General features: G+C 48.3%; 1 protein-coding gene across 1 annotated transcript in view; it reads right to left on the bottom strand.

Moving 5' to 3' along the window:
• Positions 1-591, bottom strand: part of SHROOM4 (shroom family member 4) — a 308392-nt gene extending 307801 nt beyond the window's left edge. Inside the window, exon 1 of the mRNA XM_086942015.1 lies at positions 252-591. Coding sequence (XP_086798141.1) covers positions 252-542 — 291 coding nt within the window. The 5' untranslated portion in view covers positions 543-591. The remainder of the gene's footprint in view (positions 1-251) is intronic.
• Between the last annotated feature and the right edge of the window lie 14550 nt (positions 592-15141).

The following is a 15141-nucleotide window of genomic DNA, read 5'->3' as shown; positions in this document are numbered from 1 at the left end:
ACGAACACACACACACAAACGTTCATGTATGTACAACAGTTCCAAAAAGTTGTGGGTCGTCAGTTTATTGCTCAGGAATTATGGGGCAATTAACAACGTTTTTTAAACTTTTTCCCAGTTCAAGGACATTGCAAGTGAAGAACGGACCAATCAGTTTCTGCGCTGTACACATCTGGCTGTTCCACAACTTGCCCTTGCTTCTGATACCCAAGCGGCCCGTGAAAGTGCGCGTTATTCTCGCGGGTCCTTACCTTAGACACGATCAGAGGCTCCCCGTGCTCCAGCCCCCCCTTCAGGGTGAACCCCCAGGGCGCACCCCCCTGCAGCTGCACATGGATGCGCTGGAAGGACGCCGGCCTGTTCTCCCCGCTCTCCGCATCAGCAGCCCCCGCCGGGGGAGGGTCCGCGGAGCTGGCCGTCCCCTGGGGATGGGGGTCCAGGTTGGCAGCCTCAGCTCCCCCCTGGGGAGGCTCCATGGCTGGCAGCAGACTCACCCGGGCACCGGAGTCCTCATCCCGCAGCCTCCATAGATCCAATTTCATGTAAAGGGGAGGACGGTGGCAAAGTCCCTCCCCGAGTCCCGGCTGCGACGGAGTCACACAGAGTAACATGAAAAGTGTAACTGACGAGGAAATGGGCCGGTGGGCGGGGCGTAGGAGAGCGATGAGCCAATGGGGAGCTACGGTTCAGAGGGGGCGGAGTTTGTGGGATCAATTGTCACATTGTTTCATTCTAAGGAACCCTTGAAGGAAAGGAAAGTTTTCTAGTTTGGGGGAAGTTGTTCCCAGGAGGGCCGCATGGCCCGTGAGCAATCCGTCATGCGCTCATAACACCTCACGGAAAAGCAAGTGTGTGGACAGCAAACGAGAAAAAACAAGCATAGGAAATGCAACAGGTCTCGGATTTATTTGAGTTAGAGCTAGTGGCATTGTACATGGCAATGTCTTTTAGCCATGTGTTATGGAGTGTATGCATGTGGTGTGTAGTGGAATTATGTGGGTTGGATTGGATTTGTAGCAATGGTGGCATGCTGCGCTTTAGATGAATATGTGTAAAAGTAAAGTGCACCATATTGCGATTGCTACAATAGTTAATTGTGGATGCGTTAGCAATTGATGTGTGCACTGATGGCTGGTGGTGTGTGTGCCTGTAGAAATTGTGCACTGATGGCTGGTGGTGTGTGTGCCTGGTGAAAGTGTGCACTGATGGCTGGTGGTGTGTGTGTGTTCGTTGAAAGCGTGCACTGACGTCTGGTGGTGTGTGCCTGGTGAAAGCGTGCACTGACGGCTGGTGGTGTTTGTGCACAGTGAAAGCGTGCACTGATGGCTGGTGGTGTTTGTGCCCGGTGAAAGCGTGCACTGACGGCTGGTGGTGTGTGTGTGTGGTTGTGTGCGTGGTTGTTTGTGTGGTTGCGTGTGTGGTGGTGAGTGCGTAGTGGTGAGTGTGTGGTGGTGAGTGTGTGGTGGTGAGTGTGTGGTGTGAGAGTGTGTGTGTGGTGGTGTGTGTGGTGTGTGTTTGGTCTTATGTGTGTGGTCTTATGTGTGTTTGTGGTGGTTTTAGTTCGAGTTTTCGTACCCTGCACACTCACACACTGCCCCTACACACTCACACACTGCTCACCATACACACTCACACAATGTTCACCCTGCACACTCACACACTGCTCACCCTGCACACTCACACACTGTTCACCCAGCACACTCACACACTGCTCACCCTACTCACTCTCACACTGCTCACCCTACACACTCACACACTGCTCACCCTACAAACTCACACAATGTGGAGAAGTGTGGCTCACTGGTTAGAGGAGACAGACCTGGAAGCAGAGGTCAGCCTGGGACCAGGCTCGGCAGGGTCTTGAGTCCTAAAAATGTCCTTGGATTCGACAATTCTGGCTCCGGTGCCTACTCGATTTACGGGTTCACACTCTGCGACTCTGGGCAATAGCTTGCTTAATCTCCACAACGGCCCCTCGCGGCGGGGTGCCTGGCTTTCACCTTGCGGATACCCTGCCGGGGTTATCTCACAGGGGAATACCAGGACGGGTTCCCTAAGCAAGCGCTTAGAAACCGGCGGTGATTTGCGTTATATAAATTCCTGTACATTTACATTTACATTTACATGTACATTTACAATGTTCACACTGCTCACCTTAAACACTCACACAATGTTCACCCTGCACGCTCACACACTGTTAACCCTGCCTAGTCACTCACTGCTCACCCTACACACTCACACACTGCTCACCCCACGTAATGCGAAAAGACCTAGCTCTGCCCTTTGGCCTATGTTGTAATCGTACAGTAGGTTGTGAGTAGTTGGGCTTGATTGGTTGGGGCATCCTCTCCTTGCTGCTTCCCTCACAGAGGGCTGGTTGCCTCCATTAAGCTCCCAAGACTTTTGTTCACCTGTTCTTTGTTTTAGCTCCTGTGTGTCAGTGCACCGTGTAACCGCACAAGCATACCCTGCTCTCTCTGGAACACTAACTCTGCAGAGTCACTCTCACTCTGCAGTCACTCTCACTCTGCAGTCACGCTCACTCTGCAGTCACTCTCACTCTGCTGTCACTCATGCTGTCACTCTCACTCTGCAGTCACTCTCACTCACAGATGGCTGGTGGTGTGTGTGCCTGGTGAAAGCGTGCAATGACAGCTGGTGTTGTATTTGCTTGGTGAAAGTGTGCACTGACGGCTGGTGGTGTGTGTGTGCCTGGTGAGTGTGTGGTGGTGAGTGTGTGGTGGTGAGTGTGTGTGTGTGTGGTGTGTGTGGCGTTATGTGTGTTGTGTGTGTGGTGTGTTGTGTGTGGTGTGTGTGGTGTGTTGTGTGTAGTCTTATGTATGTAGTGTTATGTGTGTGGTGGTGTGTGTGTGGTGTTGTGTGTGTGTGTGGTGTGTGTGTGTGGGGGTGTGTGGGGGTGGTGTGTGTCTGTGTGGTGTGTGTCTGTGTGGTGTGTGTCTGTGTGGTGTTATATGTGTTGTGTGTGTGTGTGGTGTTGTGTGTGTGTGGTGTGTGTGTGGTGTGTGTGGTGTGTTGTGTGTGGTCTTATGTATGTAGTGTTATGTGTGTGGTGGTGTGTGTGTGGTGTTGTGTGTGTGTGGGTGTGTGTGTGTGTGGTGTATGTCTGTGTGGTGTGTGTCTGTGTGGTGTTGTGTGATCCTCTGTGAGACACCGGGGTCTGTCGTCTGGAATGGTAGATTTGGTCAGATGAGGGAGCATGGAAATGTAGCACTCCTGTAAAAGATCTGGCAGGTGATTGGGGTCCCCCTTAGGAGCCAAAGACTCTGAAAGCAGTGCCCCTGTCTTTAACACCACCACACCAGTGTGCCTCAAGTAACATGTGCCAGGTCTTCTACAACGCAGGGGTGGAGAGGAGAGGCAGGACAACGCAGGGGCAGGGAGAAGAGGCAGGACAACGCAGGGGCAGAGAGGAGAGGCAGGACACAACGCAGGGGCAGAGAGGAGAGGCAGGTGACAACGCAGGGGCAGAGAGGAGAGGCAGGACACAACACAGTGGCGGAAAGGAGAGACATGACACAACGCAGGGGCAGAGAGGAGAGGCAGATGACAACGCAGGGGCATCGAGGAGTGGCAGGACACAACACAGGGGCGGAGAGGCAGGATACAACTCAGGGCGGAGAGGCAGGACACAACGCAAGGGCGGTGAGGCAGGATACAACGCAGGGGCGTAGAGGCAGGATACAATGCAGGGGCGGTGAGGAGAGGCAGGACAACGCAGGGGCAGAGAGGAGAGGCAAGACACAATGCAGGGGCAGAGAGGAGAGTCAAGACAATGCAGGGGCAGAGAGGAGAGGCAAGACAAAACGCAGGGGCGGAGAGGAGAGGCAGGACACAACGCAAGGGGGGGAGAGGTGAGACAGGACACAACGCAGGGACTGAGAGGAGAGGCAGGACACAACGCAGGGGCAGAGAGGAGAGGCAGGACAACGCAGGGGCAGAGAGGAGAGGGAGGACAATGCAGGGGCAGAGAGGAGAGGCAAGAGACAATGCAGGGGCGGAGAGGCAAGACACAACACAGGGGCAGAGAGGAGAGGCAGGACACAACGCAAGGGGGGACAGGTGAGGCAGGACACAACGCAAGGGGGGAAGAGGTGAGGCAGGACACAACGCAGGGGCAGAGAGGAGAGGCAGTACAACGCAGGGGCAGAGAGGAGAGGCAGGACAACGCAGGGGCAGAGAGGAGAGGCAAGACACAATGCAGAGGCAGAGAGGAGAGGCAAGACAATTTAGGGGCAGAGAGGAGAGGCAAGACACAACGCAGGGGCGGAGAGGAGAGGCAAGACAATGCAGGGGCAGAGGGGAGAGGCAAGACACAACACGGGGGTGGAGAGGAGAGGCAGGACAACACAGGGCCAGAGAGGAGCGGCAGGACAATGCAGGAGCAGAGAGGAGAGGCAAGACACAACGCAGAGGCACAGACGTGAGGCAAGACAATACAGTGGCAGAGAGGAGAGGCAAGACACAACACAGGGGCGGAGAGGAGAGGCAGGACACAATGCAAGGGAGGAGAGGTGAAGTAGGACACAACGCAGGGACTGAGAGGAGAGGCAGGTGACAACGCAGGGGCAGAGAGGAGAGGCAGGACACAATGCAGGGGCAGAGAGGAGAGGCATTCGGAGGGGAGATTTAACTAGGGGAAAGGGCAGGGACACGAGCAGCTTTGAAATGGGGCGGGGGCTAATGGGGACATTAGCAACATAAAAGGGAATTAAGAAGGTAGAATAAATTCCAAAAATCTATAAAAGCATTGTTTATTGGTATAATGTTTTCCCCTTTAGTGGGGTATTTTTTGCTCTTGCTCTTTATTATTGGACGTTTTCTATTTTTTGAAATTACCTGCATTTGTAATGATGTTTTACATTGTTTAACTTTATTCAATAAAGCTTTTTTAACATAAAAAAAGAAGGTAGAATAAAAAAAATGAAGTGAAATTAGAGAAAAGGTGGAGAGAGGAAACATACGAGAAAGATAGAGGTGTGCTATCGGAATGAGAGGGGGTGCTTGAGGCGTGGAAAGGGAAGGAAGAACACGGAAACTGGAAAACGAGAAGAACAGCATTGGCAGGTGGAGAGGCAGTGACTCAGAAAGGTGGGTGCCTTTTATAGAGCGGGAAAGGGCAAGGAAACTAGAAGGGAGAGCGGCACGCGGGGAAAGAACTCGATAGAGCTGAAATTGTGCTTTCAGGAGAGCAGAGAAGGCCAAATAGGGAAGTGAGGGGAGGGGACAGGGAGGAACAGGACTGGAATAGGCAGAGCTGGCCTATAATAGGGAGAAAAACATGCGCAGAAATATAAACAGGCGGGGGAGGGACAGACAGGCAGAATACGAAAGAAAAGGTGGTGCGAGGCGGAAAATGTGCAATAGTGTAGATGGTCCTTGTATCCTGGAGAAAAGAGTGGTAGAAAAAGAGGAATAAGATACGGCTTGTGGTGAAGAGTAGGGCAGGCGGGAGACAGGGATGTGGAACTGGTGAGAGGAAAGGGGCAGTGTAGATCGCACAGAAGGCGGGGGAAGGGAGGATGAGCGAAATCAGTGGTGAGGGAACGGGTTGCAGAGAAGGTGCTGAAGAGAGATAGAGGGAGAAGGGTGGTGACCGGTGCGTGGGCTGGGGTGGGACAGGTGGTTAGGGAGGGGTAGGATTGAGGCAAGAGAAGCAGAGGGGTAGAAGGGGGCGAGAGGGAAGGAGGGCTGCAGCCCGGGAAGATACAGCGTGGATGAGATAAGAGCGAGAGACTGGGGGAGCGATACGGGAGGGAAGGGTGGATTGAGGCACCGCGAGCAGCGAGGCACGGGGTACAGGGAGCCCGAATGGACACGAGGGGGCAGGATGGGAATGGGTGGAGACAGGTGAGGTATCAGGTTTGAGGCAAGTGGTTTAGAGAGGTGCAAAAAGTTCCACCAAGCACTCAAATTATACAATCAAAGTCCACAAAAATAAGGTCAGTTTCTTCAAATATTCTTCTCTTTATTCCTTCATCCAATGTAACTGTAATTCTCAAAACACAGCCAACACGTGTTTCGTCTTGCCAGTCTCTGACAATTAGACTTCTTCAGGGCTATAAACAATTACAATAACCATTGTTTAGGCCTCAACTCAAAATTATCGTATACATCAACAACAATATCCAATTTTGTGGATATTGTTGTTGATGTATACGATCATATTTGAAGAAACTGACCTTTTTATTGTGGACTTTGATTGTATAATTTGAGTGCTTGGTGGAACTTTTTGCATTGTTCTTAGCCACTTGTTGGCTTCATATGAGAGTCGTGGTAACATACTCTTACCCACCTTGAGCACCAACTGGACTTGCATGTGAGACTTACTTAAACACGCTGTGCGCTCCTGTGAAACTGTTACCTTTGTTTGTGGGTTTAGAGAGGTGGAGGGCAGTGAGAAAGGCACCTGCGCCTAGGCTGCATATGAAACCTGTAAAAGTTGATTTGTTCTGATATTATAACAGCTTACAAGCACGTCGTTTATTTTCATCAGCTGAGTTAGGTTTTTGTAAATCCTTTGTAGTGGCTCACACAAAAAAACACCTTCCTTTGTTTCTTTTTCTCAAAACAGCTACATAATTAGATTGATTATTTCATGTGTCTCTGCTTGTGTTCACCGGAGAGAGCACGCCAGAAAAATTAGCACTTAGCAGGGCCTACAAAGGCAGATAATATGCCCTTGTGTTTCCTACGAAGCGGTGTTTGACATGTGGCGCTGGCTAGCAAACCTGACTTTGCTCTCAGAAGTAACAGGTGGCGCGCTGGAGTGTTCTGTCTCAAAAGAAGACGCATCGTGCAGGGCTGTTTGTATCGGTAGTATCTCAGCTTAAGTTCTGATGCCTCCTGTTATCTTTCGCCGCTAACAAAATAGAGCGTTCTCTGAGTCATGAGTTCGAATCCCGCCAAAGCAGAAAAGCTGCGTAATATAAATTGAAACATATTGGCAGGTGTGGCATAGAGCGCTTAACAGCAGATATGCGTTATGTAATTATTATTTTAGAAGTTGTGTTTTAATTTGTGTATTAGAGCCCGGCTCAACGATTCTTACTTCACAAATATTGATTTGTCCTAACAGCGTGCACGCGCCTCCTTAAGTGAATCTCAATTTATTTCAATAAGCTCCGGCATTCCGTATGAAGAGCAATAGCTCTCCTCCTTTCCATGGAGTTGTTAAATTGCAGCTGTAACATTACCCTTCCTTCTCTAATTGATTGTCTTTTCACAATTCTAAGGAGATCCATAATAATCAATGAGGTTGCGCTCTGTTTTTTTTTATTTAGTCTATGTTTTCTCGTAATTGGCTACCAGGGTGGATTGGCTGAGCCTGGTGTATTTACAAAAAGAACACAACACGTTACAGTCCTTGTAAACTATTGTACTGCGTCCCTGTGAAGCCCGGTCATCTGCTAACCAGAAGTTAAAAGCAAGAGGCACTTCAACGATCGCGAAAGCGTCCTATTGTAAAAAAAGAAAAATGCCCGCTAGTGGTGCGCACGCGCGCCACTGCGAGCATATGTTTTGAATTATCGCGGATGTTAAGCCGCGATAATTCAAAACATATGGCCTCTGGTGTGCGTAACAGACACCAATAGGCCATGGGCGGAGCTGCGCGACCGCCCACGGCCTATTGCGTGTTCTGTTACAAAACAGCACGCACGCGAAGGCCAATGAGAATGGACCTTGGAAATAACACGCACAAATGCGTGGAATTTCCAGGTCCATTTTCAATTCCCTTCGGAAAAGGACTCGCTGCGCGACACTGCTGCGCAGTGGACGGCAGGCCCGAACCCTAAAAAGGACCCCTTAAAAGCTGTGTACAGACTACCGAGCTAAAATATTCCCAACCCCTAATAGTTTAGGTTCAGTAATAATTCATTCTCACAAGCAGAGGCTCAGAAAGGCAGACTCATTTTCCTCACCTAGGTGGCCATTTTTCACAGATAATAAAAACGCGAGCCATTTGTACATGTTTTGAGACCCTGGAAGGAAGGGCTTTGAGCAGGTACTTCTATAATATTTTGTGAAAAGTATCCTATTTCTTTTTAAATTAATCTAGAAATCGTTTGCAAAGCTCTAAAACTTTCTTCAGATATTTCTTTTGGTGTCTGTTGTTTTGCATTTATATTTGTAAAGAAAAACATACCTATATCCCAATGTTTTTACTGAAAATGACATAAAAACACTGACTGTGTTGGTAACATACTCTACCTATTGCAATCCTCCACAAGCATATAAAAATACTAACAGTACTCACACCAGAGGGCAACACAGGACACAACAGATACACACAAAAATAGCAGTGGCGGCTCCTCAACTAAGGCATAGGAGCCTCGCCCCACTGCTCTTTGAGCAGTGCAAAAAATAAAAATATAATGATAATAACCAGACGTTATGATCATTTTATTCTTCCTTGCGGGATGTGGAGTCAGGTTGTGCCAGGGTGGGGCTGAGCTCGCCAGAGTGAGGAGGGATTTGCCCTCCCTACGTACGCATCCTGCGCATGAATGTTTGGCCGGCCAAACTGTCATGCACAGTTAGCATGTTCTCCACCTGACTGTGTTGCTCTGCCCGGTGGAGAACATGCCCAGGCTCCCAGGACTGCCTGAGTGGCCAAACAGGCCGCTCAGACCAATCGCAGGGTCATGATTGGCTGGGAGAGTTCAAGCCAGGGTGCTTCCTTTCCTGCTGCAGTGCTGAGTGAGGATGGAGGAGAGGCGGCTGAAGGTAAGTTTATTTATTTAAGTTATTTTTCTTACGCCCCTCCCCCACCACCCCCATTCCGAGGCAGCCGCCACTGAAAAATAGGCACATTCAGATGCTGAAATACACAAACATCAAGCACCCTAGAGACAAAGACACACAGGGGTGTAGCTTCAATTGGTGCAGCAGGTGCAGTGCACAGAGACCGAGTGACCTGTGGGGCTCACTGAACCCTGATTATTCCTATATTTCTTGATTCAAACAGGAGCTCATGTCCTGCCTATGGCATTCTGGTTATGCCATTGAAGACAGTGAAGGATCAGGTTTTAGAACCTAGCGGCGTCAGGGAAAACGCCCGATGCCTTCGAGTTCCCCTGCCTCGGCAAACAGAGACACGGGACGCTTCTTGATGACGTCAAAGACCAAAGTTTATTGGCTGCAACCAGGAACAGAGGTCTACGAAGCACAATACAGTTACATAAGAATGAACCAATCAGGTTGTGACATTTCAAAAGTAGCGCATGACGACAATCCCCTTTTTCCGTTGTCCAGCCCACCAGAAATGACCAAGCACATTCCAATATCCTGTTCGATCAGGCCGAACAAACCCATCATAAAACCCTCAACCCAAATCAGTGATTATGTCGTAAAGGAAGGAGCAGAAACAGATTGGTGGCAAGATAGAAAGGTGGGTGCAGTGTACTATAAACTTCGGCATGTCCTGCTCTTTGATCTTTATCTGACCAGCTGCTTAGCAAGGAACTGGCTCAGCGGGGTCAGCCTCGGGCAAGGGAGTCAGTTCGGCCAGGTCATTCAGAAGTCAGCATAGGTGTACGTGTCCCAAAGACTCGTTTAGCCGCAGTCATCGGCCTATGTGAGGGCAACCACACAAAATGGCTGCCGTACACAAAATGGAACCCAAAGGTTCAAACGAAATCCCTGAATACTCTGGGGCAGATTTATGTTAACTGGCGCATCCCCAGGGATGCGCCAGTTAACGGGCGCCACAGTGCGCCACAGCTCCGCCACCCATGGTGCGCCGCATTATAAATGTGCAAAAACGGCACAGATGCGTGACGCATCTGTGCCGGAAATGTGGCGCATTGCTGGAGTTGCGTCGCAAGCACGACGCAGCTCCAGCAAGGCTCGGGGGTACACCATCTGCACAATGCTGCGTCAAGACCTACGCCTGCTTCAAGCAGGCGCAGGGTTTTGACGCAGCATTGCCCTAAAAGTGACTGAGTGAAATCTCATAGATTTCACTCAGCCACTTTCAGGAGGCGTTCCTGCGCAGGAACGCCCCCCTGCGCAGGAACGCCTCCTTATGGCGCAGTGCTTTACAACGTGACGCATCTCCTAGATGCGTCAAGTTGTAAATAGGGCGCATTTTTTTCGCCGCAGTTGCGTCAAATAAAGTGACGCAATTGTGGCGCAAAGAGGCGCAACGGCCTCATAAATCTGCCCCGTAGTGTTCTCATTGATCGATTAAGACGAAAACACTCGTACATACCGCACTCGTGATTTACGGTCTGCTGACACCAAAATCGTCTATTTCCGACGACCTTTATTGAACGGGTTCAGACCACCGAACCACGGACCCTCAAACTACGGAACTACAGACCCTCCTTTTGCCCTTACATAGGCAACAAACCCATGTCAGTCTGAATCTGGATCTATATTCATCAGATCATCGATATGTTGCTGTAGCATCATCCTATTACTTAGTACCTCTCTCTGGACAGGTCTCCTTGCACACGAAGTAGTACAGAGGCCACAAATAGCAGGAGCACACTGTACACAGAGACAGAACAGGAAAAGAATAGCTAAAACCATCCCAATGACCATCAGAATTTTCCAACCCCAAGTGGATATCAATCCCCATAACCATCCCATCAATGACCAATCTCCTTTATCCAAATGGACAGAATCGGAGATCTTATGCAGCTTGGAAATGGCCTGGAAGACTGACGGAGCGTTGTCTGGAATGAAAACACAGCAACTCGATTGAATCAGTTTACATACTCCACCTCGATCTGCTAGTATGACATCAAGGGCAACCCTATTTTGAAGTGTCATAAGTCTATCCGACTGGAGCTCAGCAGTCAAGTTACTAAGGGCACCGGCAGTTTCGACTATGGTGGACTCAACCACTCTCGTCAACTGGCGAATATTCCTGCTGTTAGCCATCGGTCCCCAGAACGGCAGAAAACCCTTAAAGAAATCTCCCAACTCTTGCCCTGCAGTGTCTTCCTGACTAAAGACACCTCTGGCAACTCTCGTCTTAAGGTAATCTGCAGCAGCTGTAAAAGTGGGGGGCAACAGGAAAGAAGCAAAACATGTGCCCGAAAAATCAGGGGGCAACCATGTATAAGCTTTGTCATAGCAAACAAAGTAGGTACCCTTAGCAGCTAAGAATGCTGGGGAAGACTGAGACGTAAATACATAAGTATCAGTACAAACGCTCTTCCCTAGCTGAGCTCTCGGATTCTTGCCATTACCCTGCAGACAATAGCGACCCTGATGGGGCACTAGCCAAATCGATGGAGAACTTTTCGCTCGCTGGTTAACACTCAGACTAACTCCATATCCAGTAACATCCCAACCACTATATGGTTGTTTCTCATCTTTCGGAATAGTTTCAATTGCATTAGTTCCTTTAACCATGTCGACTATACCTCTTGCTACAGCACTATTCTTCGGATTATCTTTCGGTGAACGTAAGGGATAGACGCAATGGGCATAGATGAACATCGTTCTATAAGCCCAAATAGAACCATGTAAACTAAAAGGCAAAACAAAGTACGGAATACCTTTGTCGGTATATGGGGCATTAGACCACATATCCAACAGTTTGTCGTGTTCATCACTAACTGGTGTTGGTGCAAAAGTTGAATAAAGGAATTATTGGCAAATTCCAATCGTCTAACTACCTCATGTTCAGGCAAAGGATGAAAAGAATGAGAAGAAATAGTGGGTGGAGGTGTAGGTTGCACAGTGGGAATAAACGTCACTTTAAAAGAGAATGTCACATAACCAATTATAAATATCATTAAACTCAATAGCAAAAACAAACATGGTATTAAAAAACTTTTCCTTGATATCAGTTTGTATATCTTTTTCTTAAAAGTAATTGTCCTTGCAGGTCTCTCCAACTCAAAGAAATCCATCCAAACTAAATGTGCTGCTCACGATGGTAGGGTGTTCTATGCTAAGGAATGCCTCTGTCAACCCAGGGCAACTCCCTTAGGCCAACCAGAACCTTCGACCTATTGTCTCAGGCTTGCACTCCAAAGACTTATCAACCGCGACCCTACAGCTGAACCCGGATGGCGGTTCGAAAAACAAAAATAAGTAGATCCTCGGTGGAGAGTTAACCTGCAAACAGAAAAATCATAAAAAACTTTATTTATCTTTATTTATTTGTCCCATGACTCTCGTTCGCAAATTATAACGATCTTTTCCAGGCAATGTTTGGTCCATGCACAAAAGATCAGGCTCAGTAGTGTACAATCGATTCAGAGGAGGCACAGCTTCTTGCAAAATATCATCACTTTCTTTCTCAGAGTTTGTACCTCTCAGACGGGCATCCCTGAATGGCAAGAATCGTGGAACAGTGTCTGTTTCAGAGTCTGGAAGTCCCTCCTGGACCCACTGATCGTACGGTAAGGGCAATGGTACCCGCTTACAATGTACGCTGTGGATCCAGTGTTTCTTGCCTTGCACTCGAACTGCAGAACGTGTAGACAGGAGAACAAGATAGGGTCCTGTCCAGCGGGGCTGATCGTTCTTGTTCCGCTGAAAGTTCTTCACAAAGATCCAAGTTCCAGGTTCAATAGCATGGCCTGGATCTTCAGAGGCTCGTGGTAAGCTTTCATGCACTTGTTGGTGTAAAACACACAGTTTAGCCGTCAGTTCGTGCAAGTAATCAAGCAACACAGGGTACTCGAGGTCGTTAAACTTTGTTGGTCTTGGTACGCCCCAAATATTCGCTGGACGACCCAACACAACCTCATACGGACTCAAACCCCTTCTCGAATGCACAGTCATTCTCGTGGACAAAAGCGCTAAAGGCAAAGCATCTGGCCATTGCAAACCAGTGCTCACTTGTATTTGAGCTAACTTTAGCTTCAAAGTGCCATTATAGCACTCAACTAAACCAGCTGATTGGGGATGATTTGCAGCATGAAATTTCTGCCTTATTCCTAATCCCTCGCATACTCACTTAATGACTTGACCCTCAAATTCACTCCCATTGTCACTCCAGATGATTCTCGGCATTCCGAATCTAGGGAAAAATTCTTTGATAAGGGCTTTCGCTGTGGACAAGGCAGTATTGTCCTTAAGAGGGTAAGCTTCTACCCATCTAGAAAAGGAGCAAACAACCACTAAAACATATTTCAAGTTGTTGCATCTCTCCATGTGGATACAATCTAGCTGAAAAGCCTCGAACGGATACATAGGAGGAGCAAAATGACCAGCTGGTGTTGGAGTTCCCTTACCAGGATTATACATCAAGCACACCATACAGTTCTTAACCAAGTTCTCTGCACATTTTGGAATTCCCGCATTCTGCCAAACCGGAGCCAACAACTTGCCAATCCCTTTCACGTTGATATGTGCCATGCCATGAGCCATTGTAACAACCGGAAGCACATACGCGTCAGACAACAACCATCTTTGATGCTCGGACAAATCAGTCCAACAACAATTCAAATCCAGTCTACCCTTACTTTCTCTCCATTCATTCGACTCTTTCTCTGTAGCTTCAGCTTGAATGGATTTCACACTCTCAATCGTATCTTCACACATACTCTTCTCCGGAACCCATCTCGCTGGACCTGCAACAGACATTCGACTCATCACATTTCTCGCAGTTTCTTTCTCAACTTCATCCGCAAAAGCATTTCCGCAACCAACATCATCCGTAACTTTCTTGTGGGCACTGCATTTCACGATTGCTACTTGCAATGGCAACGTAAGAGATTCAAGAAGTTCATTCACCTACTGCCCATGCTGGATTTTCGTTCCATGCGAAATCAGAAATCCACGTTCACGCCACAATCGCCCAAAGCTATGAGCCACACCAAACGCATATTGGCTGTCAGTATACACATTCACTCGTTTACCTTTCGCCAACACACATGCTCTTGTTAATGCAATCAACTCCGCTGCTTGAGCTGAATTGTGTGGGATACGTGCAGCTTCAACAATCGTATTCAAAGTCGTAACAGCATATGCCGCAGTCGTATCACCATTCGGCAACTTAAAGCACAAACCATCAACCCACAAAGTACCATCACACTCTGGAAGAGGAGTATCCCTAAGGTCTATTCTCTCTTTCGTTTCTTCCTCAGTTCTCAGAAAACAATCATGTTGTTCTTCAATATCTGTCTCAACTGAAATTGGCAACAACGTGGCTGGATTTAACGTGCTGCATCGTTTAATGTGCACATGACTCGCTAACAAGGTCAACTCATAACGCGACAACCGAGCACTAGTTAAGTGCTGTGTCTTGGTACGGTTCAGCAAGGTATCCACTGCATGTGGAACCATTACCACTAACGTATTGTCCATAACCAAACCAGCAGACTGTTGAATTGAAACAGCCGCTGCTGCTGTTGCTCTCAAGCAACTCGGCAACGCTCTAGCTACCGGATCCAAAGTCGACGAAAAGTACGCACATGGACGCTGCTTATCGCCGAACTGTTGAGTCAAGCTTGACAATGCACATCCCTCTCTCTCGTGAACATACAATGTGAAAGGCTTACTATAGTCGGGAGTACCCAACACAGGAGCCGAACACAACGCATTGCGTAATTCGGAGACGCTCTTCTGACATTCATCAGTCCAAGGAATAGGATTTGGAGTATCCTTAACAGTAAGAGCTATCAAAGGTTTCGCTAGCAAAGAAAAATTCGGGGTCTACAGTACGACGTAATACCCAAAAATGCACGTACTTCTCTCTGTGTTGTAGGAACACTCATTTTCGCAAAAGCTTGAATTCGTTCTGGGGTCAGTTTCCTTCCCTCCTTCGATAAGAGGTGACCTAAGTAGGTTACTTCTTGTCGACAATATTGCAACTTGGAGAGAGAAACTTTGTGATGGAAATCAGACAAGTGGCGTAACAAGATAAAGTGGCTTCCCTACAAATCTCTTCATTGTCAGCGGCAACTAGCAAATCGTCAACATATTGAATAAGGGCAGCACCATCAGGTAAAACCAACAGATCAAGTTGCGTCTTCAAAGCTTGACTATAGATCGATGGACTCTCGCAATAGCCTTGAGGAGCGCGCTTAAAGCGCAAACTTTGTCCTCCTAAAGGGAATCTAAAGATATCTCTACTTTCCATAGCAATCGGGATGCTGAAGAAAGCATTCTTCAAGTCGATCACCGAAAACCATGCCGAATCAAAGTCAACAA

The sequence above is a fragment of the Lissotriton vulgaris genome, chromosome 10, assembly GCF_964263255.1.
Source record: "Lissotriton vulgaris chromosome 10, aLisVul1.2, whole genome shotgun sequence".
Classification (NCBI taxonomy): domain Eukaryota; kingdom Metazoa; phylum Chordata; class Amphibia; order Caudata; family Salamandridae; genus Lissotriton; species Lissotriton vulgaris.
The sequence above is the reverse complement of the archived record's forward strand: the minus strand, read 5'-3'. Positions and strand labels throughout refer to the sequence as shown.